This window comes from Marmota marmota, unplaced genomic scaffold (genome assembly GCF_001458135.2).
Source record: "Marmota marmota marmota unplaced genomic scaffold, marMar, whole genome shotgun sequence".
Classification (NCBI taxonomy): domain Eukaryota; kingdom Metazoa; phylum Chordata; class Mammalia; order Rodentia; family Sciuridae; genus Marmota; species Marmota marmota.
The window spans coordinates 12907147-12929193 of record NW_025999913.1 but is presented as its reverse complement, the minus strand read 5'-3'; the positions used below and the strand labels follow the sequence as shown (position 1 = coordinate 12929193).

Genomic DNA, 22047 nt, shown 5'->3' with positions numbered 1-22047 from the left:
GGACATTGCCAGGTTCATTCTCCAATAACCACCCAGAAGAAGAGGGAGGATTTGCCCCATTAAGAGACGCAGGCAGGCGGGGGTTGTGGCTCAGTGGTAGAGCGCTCGCCTAGCCTGTGTGAGGCCCTGGGTTGGATCCTCACACCACATAAAAATAAATAAATAAAATAAAGGTATTGTGTCCAACTACCACTAAAAAAAATTTTTTTTAAGGAGACACAGATAAATTTGTTTTTCTTGCATTTGGATTAGCAGAGCTAATGTGTAAAAGACCTTGGATTCAAATCCAGGTAAACTCAACTCCAAAGTTTCTGCTCCTGGCCACCCTTACAAATTGATATTTTTTTTAATTAAAAAAAATTTTTTTTTGTACTGGGGATTTAACCCAGGGCACTCTACCATGAGCTATATCCCCATCCCTTTTTACTTTTATTTGAGGCAGGGTACTGCTCAATTTCCAAGGCTGGCCTCTAACTTGTGATCCTCTTGCGTCAGCTTCCTCAGTCACTGAGGTTACAGTTATGTGCCACTGTGCTTTTCCTAAACTTATTTCTTTAATTGATACACAAGAACATAAAAATGGTACATCATTTGCTGGGTGCTATGGCCCACCCTGTAATTCCAGTAGCTCAGGAGGCTGAGGCAAGAGGATCACAGGAGGATGGGGAGTTCAAAGCCGGCCTCAGCAGAAGCAAGGTGCTAAGCAACTCAGTGAGACCCTGTCTCTAAATAAAATACAAAGGAGGGCTGGGGATGTGGCTCAGTGGTTGAGTGACCCAGAGTTCAATCCCTGGGCCCCCCCCCCAAAAAAAAAATTGCACATTATTTGAGGGGTACCACGTGATGTTTCCATGTGTGTATACATTGTGTAATGTTTAAATCAGGGTAAACGTATCTATTTCCTCAGTTATCATTTACTATTAATTTTATTAAAATCCCAAACACACCTTTGCCCCCTGGTAATCTGGATCCTCAGGTTCTTAACTAATTGGCTGACCTCCTAAGGTTACTTCCACTACGCTTTCTTCCTAAGCTGAAGATTAGCAAATCACTAGCACATTGTTATGGCTCCAAACGTCAGAACAACCCTGTCAGGTGAGAGCCGGCTGAGCAGAGGTCTGCCCTGCGGCCTGCAGATGCCTCAGAGAGGGAGGGGTGGCCAGCAGGAGCCTCCAGCCCTCCTTTCCCCTCTCAGCTTTCAGACTGTCCACGGAGTGAAAGGAGAGGATCAGAGGTGAAGTTCTGCTCCTGCACAGGCACTATTTCCTTTTAAAGTGCAAATCCGAGGCTGGGCCAAGGTAGAGACATTGCGAGCAGGGGCAAGGCCCAGGTGGTCCCCAGCATGAGGACTGCAAGTCTGGATACAGTCAGGAGAGGGAGGGTGAAGCGCTCCCCTCGGGAGGAGTACAAGCTCAGCTTCCTCGCCTTTTGGATAGAATACAATCTACAGGGCAGTGCTATGGGTTGAATTTGGGTAGTGGACCCTGAAGGTCCACAGGCAAAGACTTGGTCTCCAGGGTGGCAATATTAGGAGATGCGGTGACCCTTTAGGAGGAGGCGCCTGGTGGGAGGTCCTTAGGCCATTGGGGGCTTGCCCTTGAGAGGGACTCTCCCCCTTCCCTCACTCTCTGCCTCTCAGTTCCTATTGTGGGTGGTTTGCTCTGACACAAGCTCCCTGCCTTTGCCATCTGGCTTCCTCACCAGGGGCCCAAACCAACAGGGCCACTTGATCTTGAACTAGAATCTCGAGAACCATGAGGGAAAACAAACCTCTTTATTTGCTAAGTAGCCTGTGTCAGGCATTTCATTACAGTGACACAAAGCTGGCTAATACGGGTGGTCAGTGACTAATCAATCATCTTCCTGGAGGTTGGAAAACTTAGGGTTAATTTTTTTCCTCTGTGTGTCCTTGCCCATTAATTCCATGCACGTACACACGTACACACACACACACACACACACACACAGATCATTTTACTGACAGGTCTCAGCAGCATTAAGAAACGCTGGAGAAAAATATGGAAAGTGAGTGGGAGGGAAGGAGGAGTCTGTCTGCTTATGGACAACAGCTGCGGTTCTCCCCATCCAGGTACTTCCCCTCTGCTCCTGCAGATAACCAGAGCTGGACCAGCAGAGCTGGGGGAGACCTTCCCCGACTCCCCTGGTTACAGTCCTCCTGGGGGTGCCGTCCGTCCAGGGGGTCTGAGGCTGTGGCCCACTAGAGGTTGCATTTTTAGTTCAGGCCAGAGTTGGGGTCACACCCAGCACAGATCACTAAGGATCCCACTTCCTGTCTCTCCCCGGTAATGGGAGATGTTACGAGGCCCCTCCAAAATTCCACCTCTCCCTGTTGATCTGACCACATTGTATATAAAACTCCTGTAAATGACAGTGCAGTGTAGCTCTTAGGTGTAGGGTCTGTAAAAAGGAATTTGGATGGGGCTATGGTTTGCAGGTGGTTTGAGTGTGTCCAAGAAGCTTGGTCCTCAGTGTGGCCATGTGAGAGGTGGTGGGACCTTGGAGAGTGGCTCACTGGATGTCAGTGGGAGTTCTGGTGGGATCCTGGCTAGTTCCTGCAAGGGGCTTGTTACAAAACAGCAAGTCTTTATAACCCGCCTGTCACCCCCACAGCTCGGGAGGCTGTGGCAGGAGGATTTCGAGGCCTTGTCTCAAAGTGAAATAAAAAATGGGCTGGGGATACGGCTCAGTGGTTAAAGCGCCCCTGGGTTCAGGTCCCAAAAAAGAAGAGCAATCCAACCCCTCCCTGGTCTCTGACTTCCTGCATCGTGTGCTCTCTCCCTCTCACACACACTCTCACCATGACGCCAGCCACCATGATGTGGCTTAGAGGGGGCTCTTGCCAGAGTCAGAGACATGCTGTTTGGATTTTCTATCTCCAAACCCGAGCTAAATAAATCTGTTCTTTAAAAAAATACCCAGACTCAGGTATTTCTTGAGAGTAACAGAAAACAGACGAACCCAGATGGTGAATAAAGGAATGGGCCCGGGTCTCATCCTGCGGCCAGGTTGTTAATGTATGGCTGTTTTTCCTGTTTGTGAATTAGAAGGGACATACTGTCTCTGTGGCCACCTGTTCTAGATGGAAATGAGTGGTTGAGCCTGATGCCAGGTTGGGGGCTTCTTGGAAATTTTCCATGTAAGAATCCTCCTTTCAACTGGAAGAAGACAGGCTTCATAAATTGTCACTGAAATTCCTAGATGATGATGCTCTAAGGCCCGGACGATTCTTTCGCCCAAAGATTAATTTTATAAATTACAACAAGGGAGACAAGAAAAGCATGAGATGTTCTGCAAATGTTTTGTGATGTGTTTTATGTCATGAGTATTGTAATATATCAATGAGAGAGGGGTGCTCTGGAACTGCAGAGGGTGATCCATTAGTACATCGTGAAATTGATTCCGTGGGTCATGACCAGTCTTAAAAAAAAAAAAAAACAGCAATAGGAGAAACCAGAAGGAAAATATCAAAATGCTGTGCACATGGTAAAAATAATTGTTATTTTGTGAAACTAGGTGATGAAAGAAAATATGTTTTTTTTTCCATGGGTCATGGTTGAAAAAATTGAAAGCCCTTATATGAGAGAACGCGAGAGACTTATTGCTTGGTACCAAAATGAGAAAGGAAACTTGGAATTGGATGTCACCATTGTCAATCAGGTCTCTAGATCAACCCCTTATCCTGCTTCTTCTAGGATGGATGGAGGATTTGGGTTCAGATACTAGGGGACACATTTCATTTTGGTTTGCGGCCTATAGTTTAATCTTTCCTTCCCTTCCTTTCCCTCCCTCCCTCCCTGGTTCCTTTCTTTCTTTATTTTTGTGCAAGAGATTGAACCCACGGGTGTTCCAACACTGAGGTACATTCCCGGCCCATTTATATATAGATATATATATGTTTTTTATTTATTCTAATTTATTACCTATGACAGCAGAATGCATTACAATTCATATTACACATAGAGAGCACCATTTTTCATATCTCTGGTTGTGCACAAAGTAGAGTTACACCATTCGTGTTTTCATACCTGTACCTTTTATTTTTATTTTTTATTTTGAGACAGGGTCTCGTTAAGTCACTGAGGGTCTTGATAAGTTGATACGGCTGGTTTCAAATTTAGGATCCTCTTGCCTCAGTCTCCTGAGTCACGAGGATTTCTGGTATGTGCTTTACCATGCCTGGTCCCATATCCTTATTTCAAAAAGTTGTTTCAGAATCCAGCATGAGCCAAGCATGGTTGTTCGTGCCTGTAATCCCAGTGGCTCAGGAGGCTGAGGCAGGAGGATCACAAGTTCAAAGCCAGCCTCAGTAATTTAGCAAGACACTGTCCCCCAACCCAAAAAAGGTCTAGCGGTGTGGCTCAATGGTTAAGTGCCCCAGAGTTCAATCCCCAATTCCCCCTCAAAAAAACCAAAAAAAAAAAAAAAAACCCAGAATGAAGGGAATCAAGGCAACCCATGTTAGTTTTCTATTGCTGGCTTCATAACAAATTACCCCAAATGGAATGGCTTAAAATACCCATTTATTACCTTCCAGTTTCTCTAGGTCAGAAATCTGAATCAAGGTGTAATAAGGTCTCTCTGGCTTAGCTTTGCTTTATACTTTGGCATTGTGGGTGGTCACCTTCATTACCAAGGCACATTTGGAAGGTCCTCCCATCCTAAAATATCTTCCTTCCCTATATCCAAAACTCCATTTAAAAAGTCATTCTCTACCATTTTCTCTCAGAACCCCATTATGACTCCAAAACAATTATATGAGTAATTGCTTAATAACTCCTCCACTAGAAAGTGAGTCAACTTGTAATGGGCATGCAGTGTGATCATGAAATCAATCTTTGCAATTCTAAGTCACTGAGCCTTGGAGATGTTTGTTACTGCAGCATGGTGTAGCCTACTTTGACAGAGAAATGTTAGAAGAGAATATGAGTTTGATGTTTGAGTACTGAGGGATCTTGTGCATGTGGAGACTTTGGGTGGTGAGGACTTGCTACTCAAAGTGTAGGGACAGACGAGCAGCAGCAGCATCGCCTGGGAATTTGTCAGAACTAGACATTTTGGGCCCAGCTGAAACCTATTAAGCCAGACCCTCTACTTGAACAAAATCTCCAGGTGAACAGTGAAGTTTGAGAAGCAGTGGTCTAGAGACAGTTGGAAGGTAAATTCTGAAGCTTCTTAAATACATTTGAGCTGAAGGTTTAATGGGGAGGGCGATCCACACACAGCAGCTTCTCAAAGTGTGGTCCCTGGACCAGCAGCATCTCCATCACCCGGAGACTCCTTAGAACTGCAGATACCTGGGGCTCAACCTAGACCTACTGAATTGGAAACTCTGTAAGTGGGGCCCAGTGTTCTGTGAATCCAGGGGATTCTCACGCACACCAAAAAAATTCTCACGCACTACTGGATGTCAGTGGGAGTTAAAATTATAGCAGTTAATCCTTTCCCTCCTGAAAGAAGAAGAAAAAAAAACAATAACATGGACCGATACAATATTGCTCCCATGAGAAAATACCCTGGGCTTTATGATAATGCTCTTTATGATTGATCCTCTAGGATGACAGGGGAGACCAAAGCTGGCCATGGAAGGTCTTCACCACTGGTGGTGACCTCTCTAACTTGATTTTCTCCCAGGTGCAAGCTGCAGGCCAGTGCTCTGGGTGAAGGAGAAAGAGGAGTAGATGGTTGGGCCAGAAATGGAGGCGGGCACCAAAAAACTGCTGTGCCTTTGCCTCCCTGTTCCTGCTGGGCCTTAATACACTAAGAGCGCTGTGTAAGTGCCTCTGGGGACAGTTCCATGCATGCTTGCCCCCTTCTATCAAGAATGCAGCAGAGCAATGACCCAACTCTGCGCAGCCATGTGCCAAGCCACATAGGTGCCCTGACCATGGCTCCCGTGGGGTCCCACAGTTCCAGTGCACCAGCTCACCCCACACTAGCTCAAGTCCTCATCAGTGTTTAGTGACTCTTACATGAGGCCCGTAAGGCCAATGGAGAGGCTTAGAGAAGGAACTGCCAGGATCACCAGGGAGGAAGAGTCACAGTTTGTCCACCTGGGACACAACTGAAACCTCCTCTCCTCGCTTTATCAGAGGGCAGGCTGAGGCGGAACCCAGAAGGTATTACACTGTAATTTCCTAGTTGCATTTTTCTTTTGCAAAAGAGGGATAGAGAAGACCACGCAGGCAAATGCTTCTACCGTGGAAAATGGAATCTTTGCATCTCTGCAGACCCATCGCCTGGCAGTGTGCTCACGCCCCCTCTCACATGGAGGGAAGTGACACATCTTCAGATGGGAGACAACAGCACTATTTACAGTTAGAATTACCTTTGGAGCTGTGGCCAAGGGACTGAGTCCAGCACCAGCAAAGAAAGTCAGGTCAAGGTCACTCTTCAGACAAGTTATGTCAGAATGACTCAGGGTAGCATCGGTATTTATTTATTTTTATATTTTTATGTTTTGGGTCCTGGGGATTGAAGCCAGAGGTGCTTTTCTATTAAGCCACAATCCTAGCCCTTTTTATTTTTTGTTTAGAGACAGGATCTTGCTCAGTTGCTTAGGACCTTCCTAAGTTGCTAAAGCTGGCCGTGAACTTGCAATCCTCCTGCCTGGACCTCCTGAATTGCTGGGATTAGTGGTGTGCACCACCGTGACTAGCTCGGGGCATTGGCATTGAAAACAGAACAGAACGGAACTTTCCAGGTGATCCCACAGCACAGGCAAGGCTGGGAATGGCTATTCCAGGGAGGGTACGGGTCTCAGGGGTTGTTCTTTTCTGGAGCTGAGTGTTGGCCCCTGAAGGCCAAGGTTCTATATTCCCTCATTCTCAGCTGAACTCTTTTAATTTCAGGAGGTGTTTTTAAATTCAAAGTAAGCTATTACATTTAAGCTACTGTGTCATCATATAGGATCAATTTATCCTTTTTATTTATATCATTTTGATCCACTTTTTAGATGCATAATATTTAGTCAAAAGAGCAATTTGTATCTCTTATCTCACAAAATATGCTGGCAGTAGATCAGCTTTTTAATGAATAATTTCATTCATTACCCAATCGGCATGATGGAGACATTATGAATGTGTGGTAAAGGGAATGTGGCCATCTGCATGATATGATGCCAGTGGTTTGGGCTTGTGGGTAGGGCCTGGCTTTACAGAATGAGCAATTTTATGGTGGTCTGGGAAATGGGAAGGACCCATACCAACCACCATTTTACTCTTATCATTTTTTCCCCCCTCAGTACTGGGGATGGAGCCCAGGGGCACTCTACTATTGAGCTTCCTCCCCAGCCCTTTTCGAAAATTTTGGGAAAGGGACTCACTAAATCACCAAGGCTGGCCTTGAACTTGTGATCTCAGCCTCCTGAGTAGCTAGGGTTAGAGGTGTGCACCACCACACCCAACCTCTCTTATCATTTTTATTCCTATATATATTACAATTTGCTCTGGGCCCTACATGGCCATGTACAATAAGTTAAAGGTCATTAAAATGATAACATCGACAATGTTGTTGCAATTAGCATCAAACCCTCTAACATCTCTAAATATGTTTAAGAAATGTTAATCTGTATTCCTCATGGCAGAGAAAGGAGAGGTGGGCTAGGCCTGCGTACTTACAGATTCATAAGAGTTCTCTCCAATTTTGGTGTTTTTGCTTTTTAATAAGCTCCTAAGTGATGCTCAAGCTGCTCATCCTCACTCTTAAAACACCCAAATTGGAGAGGATCTTATTGAATGAGAAAGAAGATCAGCAGTTTGGGAATCACTTAGGAGCTGATTAACAAGAACATCTCGGGCCACATTCCAGACCCAATGAATCAGAAACTGCAAGAATGCTCTTGAGGTCCCCCAGAAACGGAAGAGGCCCGAGAAGCTCTGACTCCGCCTGGCCCTGCTGCTTACGACCCAGGAGCTAATCAAATCCATACGAAGAACTTATGGCTGATCATGGAGGTGAACAGTCTTTGACAACAAAACAGCACAAAATCAGCAGTAAAAGTTGGGGGTGAACATTTCCTCAGTCATAAAAACGTTGGGAGGCCTGTAAAAAGAACAGGTTGCAGATGACCTTTTGGCTTAGTGATGTCCATTGTTGGGCTATGGATTTAGCCATAATGACACAATATCAGTAGTAAGAAGACACACATAATGCTTTCTTTTTGTCACTGGCATATATATTCTTTATTTTTTAATTTTTTAGTTGTTGATGGACCCTTATTTTATTCATTTAGTTTTATGTGATGCTGAGAATGAGACCCAGTGCCTCACACGTGCTGGGCAAACGCTCTACCACTGAGCCACAGACCCAGCCTGGCATATATAGTCTTAAAAACTCGCCTCCAAAATTTATATAAAGACAGGAGAAATGTTCCACACCACGATTGGATCAGAGGTGGAATCTGAAAGTGCTAGGAGTCTCATTTTGGATTTCCCTCGCAGGACATGGACCTGCTGGTTCCCTGCCCCGTGTCTTAGTCTGCCACTCCCTGGGCAGCCCGACTCTCACGACTCTTCTTACCTCCTGGGGTTGTTGGTACTGCGAGGCCATCAGAAGGAACGCCCGCTGGGCCTGGAAGGCACCGTGCACCATTTCCGCCTGAAAACAAAGAGGAAGAAGGCAGCTTCAGTGTTTGGGTCCCTATACCAAAGGTTATCCCAGGACCCAGTAACTCCACCCCAAGGAACAAACCCAAGAAGGATGTGACCAGATCTTCCCACAGTGACTCATCGATGAACGGTCCTAGAGCCAAAAATGAAAAAACCTGCTAAGGTCCGTTAGCAGACACATGGATAAATAATGTGTGATGTGTCTACACAACGGTGTATTATTCAGCCCCCAAAGAAGAAACCGAGTCCTGTCACATGCTGCAACATAGATGACTCTTGAAAACATGCTGAGCAACGGAAGCCACTCACAAAAGAGCACATTCATATGACCCCATTTATACAAAACGTTCAGAATCAGCAAATCTGCAGAGACAGAAAGGGGATCAGTGGTTGCCGGGGCTGCCGGGAGGGTGAACTGCTGATGGGCAGGGGTTCCTGTTGGGAGGGACAGGTTAGACTGCGGTGATGGTTTCACAACTTGGTGAATTTGCTAAAAACTGCGGAATCCTACGCTTTGAAAAGGCGGATGTTAGCGTATGTGAATTCTGTCTCACCAAGTGCTTAAAAGTTCAAGCCCCAACAGCCTCTTGTTTTCACAGAGTGTCTCTCTCTCCTGTCCTCCTTCCCTGTGCCCCAAATCTGTTCGACACCTTCTAGTAGACAAAGAATCGTCCCATAAGCCACCCCCACAAAGATATGCTCACCAAGAGGCATGGCTTCTGGGATCCTCCTTAAGGTCTGGAAAAGAGTTTTCAATGTCACTCTGGGCCTTGGCCAGGGGGTGCCAGGACCGCAGGTTCACAAAAGGATGCGTGCAGGTGGGAACACCTTCTTTCTTTCACTCTCTACTCATACTTAAGTAATTAGTTCAGTGTACCAAGAAAAAAATCATGTCAAATACCTTTTCACCCAGAATCGATCGTTTTAAGTGTACTACCTAGTTTTAAAGACAATTCAGGATTTTTTTTTTTTGGTAAGATACAGCATAGTGATTTGAAATAATCATTAGAAATGCAGAATGTTTCAGAGATAGAAGTTTTTAAAAAAATGTCTGATAAATGGATAAATAACATGTGACATATCCTTATCAGTATTAGCTAAACACAATTTCCTACAGAATTTATACAGAGAGGGCTGGAGATGCAGCCAGTGTAGAGTGCTTGCCTTGCATGCACAGGTCCTGGGTTTGATCCCCACCAACAACAACCAAAACAAAAAAAAAAAAAAGAAAGAAATGCAGAGAAACTTACAAAATGAGACCATACCTACCACTGTTTTTTTTTTTAAATTAAAAGCATATATTTTAATTATAATTGAATAGTAGATATGAAAAGTAACTGTTAAACTGAAAAACTTACTGCACTATAATAGCTATTATGTCCTAAGTGATCATTCTAAGGTTAAAAAAAATTGTAATATATTATCAGATTGGAATACTTATCTCCATAGTGTTTAGAGTCTGTCTTGAACTTATTTGTCTGAAATCTGTGTTTATTGTAATCAGATGAATATTTTTTTCTACCGTTAGTAAACATTTTAACAGGTCTCACATGTTAACGTGTCTAATTAATCATTTCTGTATTTTAATGAAGTTCTGAGTTATTTTTGTGGGAAGGTGAAGTACTGGGGATTGAATTCAGAGGCACTTGACCACTAAGCCACCTCCTCAGCCCTGTTTTATACTTTATCTAGAGACAGGGTCTCACTGAGTTGCTTAGCGCCTCACCATTGCTGAGGCTGGCTTTGAACCCATGATCCTCCTGTCTGGTGCGCCACCATTGTTCTGAGCAGTTGATTGACTAGACTTTCCACTTTTCATTCACTATCATTCTCTCACCTTGTCTTTAAGCTATTTTAAAATTACTTTTACACTTTGTCAAAATTCATAGAGTGCAAGTTCTATTCTTATTAAGCCATAGTGAGGATTCTGTTTCTGTTACTTAAGTTTATTTTCTTCAAGGGTATTAGCATTGGGATCTGGACTGTGCCCCAGGGGCCATGTGTTGAAGGGTTGGTTCCCAACCTGGCACTACTGGGAGGAAGAGGAACCTTTGAGAGGTGGGGGCTAGAGGGAGGTCTTTAGGTTAGTGGCGGAAATGTCCTTGAAGGTGATCATGGAGTCCTGGTCTAGCTTTTCTCCCTTTCATTCTGGCTGCAAGGTGAGAGCTTCCTCTGCCATGCACTCCCCCCATGATATAAGGTCTTACCACAGGCCCAAATGAGTGTGGATTGAGCCTCCTGAAACTGTGAGACAAAATAACCTTTCCTCTTTTTAATTTGATTCCCTCTGGTATTTGGTTAGAGTAATGGAAAGCTGACTAACACAAAGGGTCAGCCCACATCTCTTTACTTTGCACCTCATGTTCTATTCTGGTACACTTTTTGTAGCTGCCCTCCTGGTTCTTTTCATCTTGTTCATACTTGACCCTCCGTGTCCAGATACTTAAAATTTTCTGTAAAATCACAAGTGATTCCTTGAGTCTCTGGATTCCATAGTGAAGCTAGTGTCTTTCCTCTCAAGCAACAACTTGAGGGTGAAATGCTTTGTGCTCTCTCTTCTTCTAGGGCCTAAAGGAACAGGGTGTAGGGAAAGGAAGGGCTCAGTGGAGGGGATATCCAGGCTTTATTTTTGGGTGCTGCTAACTCTACCTGATTGCAACGTTTGCCATTCTCAAGGAGTAGTCCCCTCGGGTTCTGGGCCATGTTTCCAATTTACAACCTAGACACAAAGCCTCCCATGAGAGAGATGCACCCCGTGGCTCTTTTCTTGCTTTCCATTCTCCTTTCCTGATTTCACTTCCTCTAAGGTAAGTCTTTAAGGGCTGGGAAGGAGCAGAGTTAGGAACCCAAACTACTCAGCCACCAGGTGCTGACATGTCTTGCTTTAGATTATGGCTTTTTTGGTTTGGTGATAAAAGGGAGTTTTCTTGTTTTTTGTTTGTTTTATCCCCACCCCTGCTTCCTCCGCCCTTCATTTGTGGGAAGGAAAAATTCTTTCCCTATAGAGTGATTCAGTCTGATTTGGCCATGAATTTTTATTCCTTTTTGCTTACTGATGTCTTCTTAATCTCTTCCTTGTTAGCTTCATATCTGTTTGGGGTCAGATTCTAACTCTCGGAAATGATGTAACTCTATGATAGATAATAGGTAAGTACCAGCTTAATGCATTTTTGAAAAGTAAACACCTTGGATGGGTTGGGTTAACCCCAGCGTCAATATCAGACGATTTTCTGGGATGGAAGGGCACAGGATGCTCACCAAATGGGAAATGACCAGTTTTTATCCTTCCATTTACCACGTTTGGGCACACATTTTTCCAAAACGTTTGCTGTAATGACCACCTTAATTTTGATTCTATTCCTCACTACTTCTCATCTAAGGATTTTATTTTTCCTCCACGAAGAAAATGTTTGAAATCAAACTAAGATTTGTGAATCATTTATTTTTAAAACCACAAATTGACATCATCGCCAGCATAATGAAGTCTTGTGAATGTTTACATGGGCTTATATTTTTCTCAAAGCCATTTTTGAAGGACGCCATCTTCCTTCCTCTTTGTCCTGGTTGTCTGATTGCTGGGACTATATTGCTCAAAAATCTCAAATTTCAGATATTGCTTAGGGAAGAACAGAATTTTTCAATTTCTGTTGCATTTTGACCTTGTAAATGTGAAGCTCTGAGCTGCACGTTTTTCTACCTCTCAATACATATATTTTTCGGTGATTCAGAAGGCTTTTGTTGGTCTCTAATGACCATATTTCCAAAGACCATAAGATAAAACTTCCCGCAGCACGGCTGTAAATAAAATAACTGCACTCTCCCGGCAACGATGCCACTCGGGCACCCTCCGCATCCACCACAAGCCTTGCAGCTTCGCCTGAATTATGGTTGCCATGGGAACGGTGATTCGGGATGGCCCGACTTCTATAGTTAAAACTGTAGCTCAGAGGTGGTGGTAACGACATTTTCCGTGGTTATCCCAAGATGCACACTGTCGTTAGCGTTTTTCATTTTCCCTAGTAACGACATTCAGCCTGTTGCTAATAGACCAATTTTCTGGCAAGGCCAATTAGTGAAGATGGGCAATTTCATTAATTAGTCTCTTCCTCCAAATGGCCTTTCACTGAACAATGGGGGTTGAGGCTGGGGTGGAGAACTGCAGGGTATCTAGAGATCTGCTTCAAATCCCTTTCCTTTGGCCTCCGTAGACGACACCTTTCTGAGGATTTGCCTGTGCCTTCTTTCAGCTCCCTGGAACTCTGGGTCCCCTTAGCCAACCAAACCCCACTCATTTTTAAACTCATCAGTCAAAGGGCTTTCATTCCCACTTTGAGATATTCTGAGCCACTTGCTTCTACCTTCTGGAAAGTTCCATGAGTGGTCCCCACCAGACAGCCTCCTATTGAGGAGAAACTTCATTGAACCTGCTGAGTCTGGTGCCTGCAAAGGGACAATTTGGCTCACTCAGGCAATTCAAAACAGTGTGAAAGAAAAAGCCACACACAGGGGTTTTCGGGAACGGCAGATTTACCGAGGGTTTCTGCTGAGTTTGTCCATCACACGTGTGCAGGGCTCTCAGAGCCCTGGTGACCTCTGTGGGGGAACATGCGCATCTATCTGCTGCTGACTCGTGTGTGCACAGAGGAGAGGGACCGTTTGGTAAAGGCCCAGACTGTGCATTCGTGTGAACTCCTCCATTAGCACTCTGGTTCTCAGGCAGGTTGGGGGACACCTGTCGTTCTGTGGTCCTGGAGCAGGAAAATGAACTTCAGGAATGGTTTAAAGCAAGCCTTGGGGGAAGCAAGCAGACACCAGCTGACTATGACTTGCTTTCTGTAACCCTCTTGGGAGTGAGAGCTGGTGCCTTCCTCTGGGGAAGCCCAACCAACCTCTCCATCCTCATCAAAGCTTTGTTTGCAGTGTTTCATTGGAAAAGCCACAGGCTGCAAACAAAGTCCCACATGGACAGCAAAATAAATGGCACCCCTGGGGGAGGGGCACGGGAAGATGCGGAAGATGGAAGAGCATCCAGTCAGGTGTCAGTGCCAGAGGCACCTGCGTCTGGTTCTAGAGTGCATCAGCCTCTTCCTGAGAACCTGAGGGGTTCTCGGTGCAACCTGCAGGTCCCGGGCAGCCACTCTCAAAGCCTCTCACCGTGCTTCCCCAGGTGGCCCCCAGCACCTCACACCGCATAGTTAGGTGTGCTGTGTCTTCAGATGTGTTTCTTAGGGGGTCTCTGCCCAAGCCTTAGGAAGTCCCTGGAATTTTGACCAACGAAGAAGTAAAGAGGGAGCTCAGAAGAAAGCAAGAGAAGAAAAGGGCCAAAAAATGAGGTGAAAGGATGCTGAAGACTACTGTCACCCACTTCATGGTTTTGCTCAAAACAAGATGGCAGATGCCTAATTTTGTAGTCACCAACCCCAGAAAGCTGGGTTATGACAGATGTCTGAGTTGGTATGTCAGGAACCTCTAGGAAGGCTTACGCTGGCAGTTCTCGGTCCGAATGCACGGGAGGGTTTGCTGAAACAGCCAGCCATCCGGTGGACTTGGGTGGCCGAAAGTCGGCATGCTTCATGTCTGGACACCAACGTGGAAAGCCACCGGCTGGCTTCCTTCTCTCCTGAACGTCGTCTGTTGATTCATTTCCATCAGGAGCCGAGTTAGAAAGCAGCTCTCAGGGGTCCACTTGGAACCTTGAACCCAGACCAGCCAGAGGAGCGACTTTCATTCAACCCTGGCTTTTTTCTTTTTAAGCGAAGGGATGAAGTTCTAGAAAAAAAAGTTCTTTGCCCAAGGTCACTTAGCCAGTGAGCGGCTGAGCAGAGGCAAGAACTGCCAATCCCCGATTCCTCCCTAGCGAGACCCCAAGCACAGAAAACAGGTTCGTTTGGCAAAGATGAGTGACAACAATCCAGATCCTCAGGGCTGGGTGTGACTGCACCAGGCCAACGGTGCTTGGAAAAGTTCCAGCAAGACTGACCCGTGGCTGTGACCACTGACAAGTGGCCTGAGCGGAGCCAGTCGCGGGACTAGCACCATCCCCCAGAATATTCATCAAACAGCTGCGTGAGCACTTTGCCTGTGCGCTGAGGACAGGGCCCGCATGGTAAAGGGAGAGGACAAAGGAAGTGGGTCAGGAAAGAACCAGAGCCCTGGGTGGAAATGTGCTGATGTGTCTAGGCGCAGGTGCTGCAGGCCACCGAGAGGACGCCTCATCCCTCCCCGCTCACCCAGCGCTCAGCGCAATCCCCGAGGGCTCTCATTTCTTATAAAGGGTTTGACAAAAGCCCAGAACTGGGCCCGGCCCCCTGAGTCCTGCACATCAATGCTCATCAATGCTCATCAATGGCATCACGGTGGCCACTTCTCTGCAAGTGCTCCAGTGGGGTGGCCTCCCAAACACCCCAGGGCTCTTCCTGAAAGATCCCGGGGGACAAGAAATGCACATATGCACCAGAGCCTGCCGGGCAGCTCTATTTCTTCTTAAGAAAACAAAATCAAGACTAAGAAAGAGGTAGCCGATTCCCCAGGGTTGGAGATGGTGAAGGATGAGACTCAGGTCTGCTGATGCGAGGCTACGTCCTTCCCTCGCTCTGGTGGTTGACCCCCCGCGGGGGGGGGTGAGCTTTGTGGAAAACATGCTCCCTGCTTCTTCAAGAAGTTAGAAGTCCCTAAGAGTCAAAGGTTTCCTGTCCTCTTATTTTATCTCCTCTGCCGAGATGAGCATGAGGCTTTGCATACAGTAGATACTGACACTTGTCGACTGTTCAGCAAGGCTTCTGCTTGCAGGGGTCAGGCCATCTGACAGAAAATTAAGGCCAGAAGCTGAGGCGGATGCTGAGTACCCAAAGAACAACCAACTGGGTGCAGCTACAGTCGGAAACTGGATCAAAATGCATCCCATAGGCGACTGTTTTCCCCAGATGCCTGTCATGCTCTGAATCTACAATGGAAGGGAGGCCGCAGTCCCTCACACCACACATCGCACCCTGAACAGAGAGGCCCTCCCAAGCCACCAATGGGGCCTTCTGCCCTGCGTGATTCTGTCCTGGTCTGCTCCCTCTATCAACCTCCCAAGTGTCTACTTCAAAGTCCCATCTCCTCCCAATCTGTCCCCACCCTCCCCATGGCCAGCATGCGTCACAGGGGCTTTGGGACTGCTGAGCAGGTGCAATGGTGACTAGAAGAGCAGGGGCAGGATCTGAACCAGAGTGCAAACAGTTCAGTGCAGACTTATGAGCAGCGGACGGGAAAACTAGAATCCCCCTCCCTGTGTCCTTCCAACTTCAGCCACCAGGCCTGGGAGTTAAAATATCTGCTCCCACTCCCCATTTTTTTTTAATGAGAAAAATCATATTCAGTTTTAATTTTCAAGCAATATTGTTGAACTTCCACCCTGACCTCATCCTCTTGGGGACAAAACATTGATGGGGGGCTCTCTGGAGGGAGAGGTGTTATGCACACCACACGGGTGGCGATGTGGGGGTCATGGAGCAACTCTGCAATGAGCATTCTGTTTTCACTTGGACGATTAACAAAAAGCAAAATTCTCTAAAGATTTTTCACCTTCACTATTTGAGATTTTTATTACATGTGCCTCTTTTATTTCTATCACATTTATTCTGCGGTGCTTGCTGGTGCTGATAGAGATGAGAGGAGACCAACCTGACACCCCACCTGCCCCTGCATGCTGTCACAGCCAAGAAGGAACCAGGCAAGGGCACACGTCCCTCCAACTGTGACTTCTTTGGTTCCCAGGGACGTCTGCCTATCTTTGCATGGTAAGCTTGAGGAAGCACTCTCTCCCTTTCCAGTGCCAGGAGGAAAGGGCAGAAAGAAGCAAGCCAGAATTGTCACCAACATGTACATCTGCTTGGGCTAAAACTTGCCACGGCGGGACCATAGAGGGCCAAGCTTTGCGTGGATTCTGGCCCTACCGTGTGCATTAGCATCCTCATATACCACCTATACTCCCCGTACCTGCCAGTGCTTGGCATATGTCACCTGTGCCTATACATAGGGTCAGCACAGATTACAGTATGATTCCATCTTAGGAAGAAACAGGGTTGTACAATGAACGGTGATTAAGATTTTGAAAAATATCCTTATGAAATAAATACACAGCGATTCCCATGGAGGTTATCTCTGGGTTGTGGGATATGAGTGGTTTTTGTTCTCTTTTCTATATATCAATTGCCAAATTTTCCTACATCAGAAAAGATTTTTTTTTTAAATTTTTATCAAGAAAGACAGAAACTTACTATTTAATTTTATAATCAAAAGTATATTCTGGGGCTGGGGATATAGCTCAGTTGGTAGAGTGCTTTCCTGGGTTCTAATCCCCAGCCCCACCACAAAAAAAAAAAAGGTATATTCTGTGTACCTACTGTGAACCTACGTGCTAGATCAGGTATGAATCAGTGGAACGAGATGTGACTACAGAGGATAATCAGTCCATGTAGTAACAAGTGGTGAGCGCTCGTGGAGAGGACACACCACCCATGTCTGTCCAGAAGAGAACAGGCTCTGGTACCACCAGCCCATGGCTGTGCAGGAAAACGTCCCAGTTTACAAGGAAGCATTCTTATAAAAAAGGGAGTGCAAGAGAGATGCAGAGAAGACCCCTCTAGAACCCAGGGAGCATAGCGCTTGGTGCTTTGTCATTTCCAACCCTCGTCTCTTCCTGGGCTCTGGGCTCTTAGGACAGCAAGGATTTCAGCAAACATCCAACTCCCCGTGGCTGCCTTCTAGAAGTTTCCAGCATATGCACATAAAATGGAAGCTAAATTTACAGGCTGACTAGGGGAAGGAAGCTGTAATGTCACACTCCACTTACTTAAAAAATATGTTGGCAATGATCCATTAAATCATAAAGACAAGCTAATTTAAAGACTCTGGCCTGCTCAAATACCAACTAAGTCACAGTCAATTTCAGGTTCTGCCTTAGCCAAAGCATATATCAAAAGGGCAATAATTTTATATTAGGTAATTGTTATAAATTAATGTTTTTACTGCCCTTAAAGTTTACTGATTTTTTTTTTTTTAACCTTCAATTCTACTCTGATTGGCAGAGGAAGGAGGCCTGTTTATTGAACAGGGCTAAACAGTTTTTGCAGTCTGGGAAGGATAGAGGAGTAGGTAGATGGAGAATGTCAATGTTCGACCACGAGGTACACTTATTAAAAAGGAATCCTTCAGGCACTGATAATAAATGAGGCTTATTCTTCATTAATAGGACTGTTGCCATGGCAACTTCCAGCTCACAAAAGTGTTTACATCAGCCACCCCACACAGTTCTGACGTGAACGAGCAGCTCCAGCCTAGCCGCAGAGCCGGTCTCACTTAAGATGACCTCAGCAGCCACCGACCCCACTGCAAATGGGTCCTCTCTAACCCCAAGGAGGCAACGGAAACAAATCTCTGGGTACATGGAAATGGTTTTCTTTGGCCAACAGGATGATTTGTATGAGTTGTTTTTATTTTCCCTCTCATCCAGGATTTTAAAACATTCTATGTCATGAATATTAATGGGTATTCAAAAAATCACGCATTGTTTCCCTAAAACTTTCATTTTCCAAATGCCTCATTATCACCAAACAGCCTAAAGCACTCGCAGTCACTGTGACACCACGAGTCAGCGCGACTGCGCGCGCGCGCGTGTGTGTGTGTGTGTGTGTGTGTATAATGTGGCAGTAAGTAGAAGCCATTGGCCTAACACTGTAACTGTAGGGACTTTCCTTGAGAAAATAATTGCATAATCATAACCTAGTGTTAGCACAGGGATAGTCACTGCGATTTGATGAACAATAGGGTAGGGGAAAAAAATCCAAGCAAATCAAATGTCACAAATTTCTAAAATGATTATAAGTAATACCAGATGACCATCCTTGCAGGGAGTGGACCAGAGAAGGCTAGCGGTTCCCTCTGGGTTGTGTTCTGCATTCTCATCAGGACATTATTGTACCTACATACAGTTGTGACTGTCAATTATGGCGTAACCATGCAACAAAATACTACGCAGTCATTACAAATGATAATGCAGGCTTCCACTGCCTGACCTGGAGACAGGCCCAGAACATATGGCCTAAATTAAATAAGCAGATTACAAAAACAGTATGTGCAGAAAAATCTGCAGAGCCTATAACATAAGCCAACCATTCACTGAAAAAGCCTAACGTGGAGCTCTTCTTCAATTATTCCAATTGATGTGAAAAAAAAAATCAAAGATTTGAAAGAGTTAAAAACAGAATTTCTCCAGGCATGGGAATAGAAAAAGAAAGAAAACACCATTGTATGTTCAAATCCATTTGCTTTTCTGACAGGCATGAATATTGCTACAAGTCTGTATTCTGAACAAAACCGTTCTCCTAAATTAACTTCATTTTCAAAATTCAATCATTGTGCAGCTACAAAATACTTGGCAGATTGGCTCCTTTCCAAATTCTCTAATTTGTTTTTTCTAACACTTAAGGAATCTAAAATACTTGATCAACATGTTTTGGTGAAATCTTTGGATGCAGGAAGACAGTAATGTCCTCACGGTAGATGACTCTTGGGCCTACACATGTGAAAGCCACCAGGCTGCCTTAAGACCACTCAGAACAATTAGATAACAAAGCACTCCTGATTCTAGAATGAACTAGAAGGCAAGCTCTAGTCTTTCATTATATATATANATATATATATATATATATATATATATATATATATATATATATATATTTGTTTGTTTGTTTGTTTGTTGGTACAAGAGATTTAACCCAAGGGCGCTCTACCACTGAGCTACATCCACAAACTTTTTATTTTTTATTTTGAGACAGGGTTTCACTAAGGCTGGCCTCAAACTTGCAATCCTCCTGCCTCAGCCTCCCGAGTCACTGGGACAACAGACATATGCCACCGTACCCGGTATTTAAGCCATATTCTTCATTCAACTTTTCATGCATGAATATGAAAAGTTGTGTCCTAGAGAACTAAGTAGTGGCTACCCACATATAAAAGTATGAATTACAACAGAAACTCAGTAACTACTGCTTAATAATGAACAGGGGAAATTACTGGAAAGTAGTGTGGTGTAGAAGAAGCGACATCATGAGCTTTAGGTTCAGAGAGGCCTGAAGGCACATGGCTACAGCAAGTTCCCCAGTCTCCCTGAGGCTTGGTCTCTTCATCTTGAACGCTACTTTCCTTAAACGGTTCTCTTAACTATCACAGGAAATAACCCTTGTCAGGAGCCCTGCACCGGGCCTGACACACTGTGAGAGAACAAACACAAGTTCTCTCTCCTCTTCTTTCACAGTCGCCCCTCTGACCAGTATGAAAATCGGACACAAGGCAGGGAGATCAAGTTAATCTGTAGGGGCTGTGAAATTTGGCTAAGAACGAGATCGTTCATTCACCAACCTTGTCTATCCAGAACCAACCCATCTAGACTGGCTCTCACGATGAACCCTCGACCACGAACGGTCCCTGATAAACTCTGGTTGCCCGTGCCCTTTGGATTCCCAGGCCAGGGTGCCCTGCCACAAAGCTGTGCAGGATAGGTGACATTTCCTGGTGCCCATGATTTCTCTTTGTCTTTTGTTGCTCAGTGAACTCCCTTTCAGGCCACACCTTGATTCCAAGATTTTTTCTTCTAGCCCTAAATCTTCTTTCCCCCTCTTCTGATGATAACAGCCAACACATGCTTTTCATAAAAGTTCTAAAGACAAGGACATTTAGGGAGCAAAAGCCTGCAGTCACCCCACCCCCAAGGATGACCACTATCAGGGATCCTTCCAGACTTTATTTTTAACAAGGCAAATCCTTCTTAAGTGCACATTTCACCTCCATACCCTCTCTTCTTTCATTTCCTGTTCAGTTATCCCCAGAAAAACTCTTTTCCCATCTTTCTTGCCCCACTTGTGAATTCCGAGGTTACCCTTCACAATGGTTGCTAAGTATCAAAGGAGTGTAACTATAACACTCATAAAAAGGAGAAGGAAAATCCTGTTTGGTAGCAAAGTAGAACGAACCCAGGCTCAGCTGCAGCTTAGAGTCTGCAGAACCTGCATAGGAATCCCTCCTGGTTTCCCATCTCCCTAATTAAACTCACATGCCCCCAGGTATCAGCGATCTTAATAAACCACTCTTTCTCATTTAATGTTATTGTTTCCCTATTTCATTTAACTAAAAGCTTGGTGGGAGAATTTTCCCCCCAGCATTTTGCAGTGAACAGTGCCGCTTTTTCTTTCTCATGTCTGATACTTTTATAAAATAAATAAAAAGACATTAGAGAAAATGAAATTTTAAAAAATTCTAGATGTTTTAAAAATTATTATTATTTTTTAAAATAAAAGTATAAGTCCTGGTTTTCTTCAATGAGTAGCTTTTGGAGATTTGAAATTCCCATGTTGGATTGCTATAAAAATCTTCACAGTCTTACTCCCCTTCTCTGTACTTGGTAGTTTCTGCACGGCAGCCACCTACCTGAACGCTATGACACAGTAGTTGCTCACTGTGTAGCGAATCATCCCTGGCTTACCTCAGGTCTTGGGGCAACAACTCTCAAGTTTCTGCAACTACCTGACAATGAACTTGAAGCGAGGCAGGAGGTGTCATTTAAAGTTGAGGATTGTCTGTATTTGGATATATTGAGACCATCTACTGGATTTTTTACTTTCCAGCTGGGTTGTTTACAATTATACAAACACAGCAAGACTCTGAAAACCAGGGAAGTTTGATTATTGGAAATAGGCTGTTAAGTCTCAGCCAAAAATTCCATCTTCCAGCTTACCCTTTCGGAGGTATTTCTTGCCTGATCTCTAGCACTGGGAAACATAGAGGGGAAAGCAACCTGCCAAACAAACAAACAAAACTCTATTCTTTTTTAACTCCGACCTTCAGCTTAACATACTTATAGTAAGGTTCACAAAAATATCTCCTCTCAGATAGAGCTCACGGATTTCTACAGGCAGCGACTGCAGGTCGATATACATTGGCGGATGCACTTGCTATTTAGGAATTCTTGTCTTGCTTTCGTAAGCCGCCGGAGAGCCCTAGTTTTCAATGGCTCACTTTCCCCAGCTACAAAACAGGAATGAGAATGAAGAGAGTGAGGAGGGACCAGACAAAGTGTCAGGCCTTCGATAAATTCAAAAAGTGTGCATCTGTGAGAGGTGTGTGTGTGTGTGTGTGTGTGTGTGTGCGCGCGCGCGCGCGCGTGTGTGTGAGAAACGAAAATCTAGAGACACAGAAATCCAACACCCCATGTTCCTCACTATCTCATTTATTAATTCATGACTTAAAAACTAGCTTTGATGATTTATTTTCAACTACCAGTTCAGATTTGCTTGATTCGAATTATCATCCATCCATGGATTCAATTATACGTTAATAATTTGATTCATTTATCTAATATTCACTTGCATTCATTTATGTA

General features: G+C 44.8%; 1 protein-coding gene across 2 annotated transcripts in view; it reads right to left on the bottom strand.

Moving 5' to 3' along the window:
* Cap2 (cyclase associated actin cytoskeleton regulatory protein 2) overlaps nt 1-22047 on the bottom strand; it is a 128891-nt gene that overhangs the window by 68485 nt on the left and 38359 nt on the right. For both annotated transcript variants that reach the window (XM_015494051.1, XM_048799830.1), the window contains exon 4: nt 8539-8616. In XM_015494051.1, coding sequence (XP_015349537.1) covers nt 8539-8616 — 78 coding nt within the window. The remainder of the gene's footprint in view (nt 1-8538; nt 8617-22047) is intronic.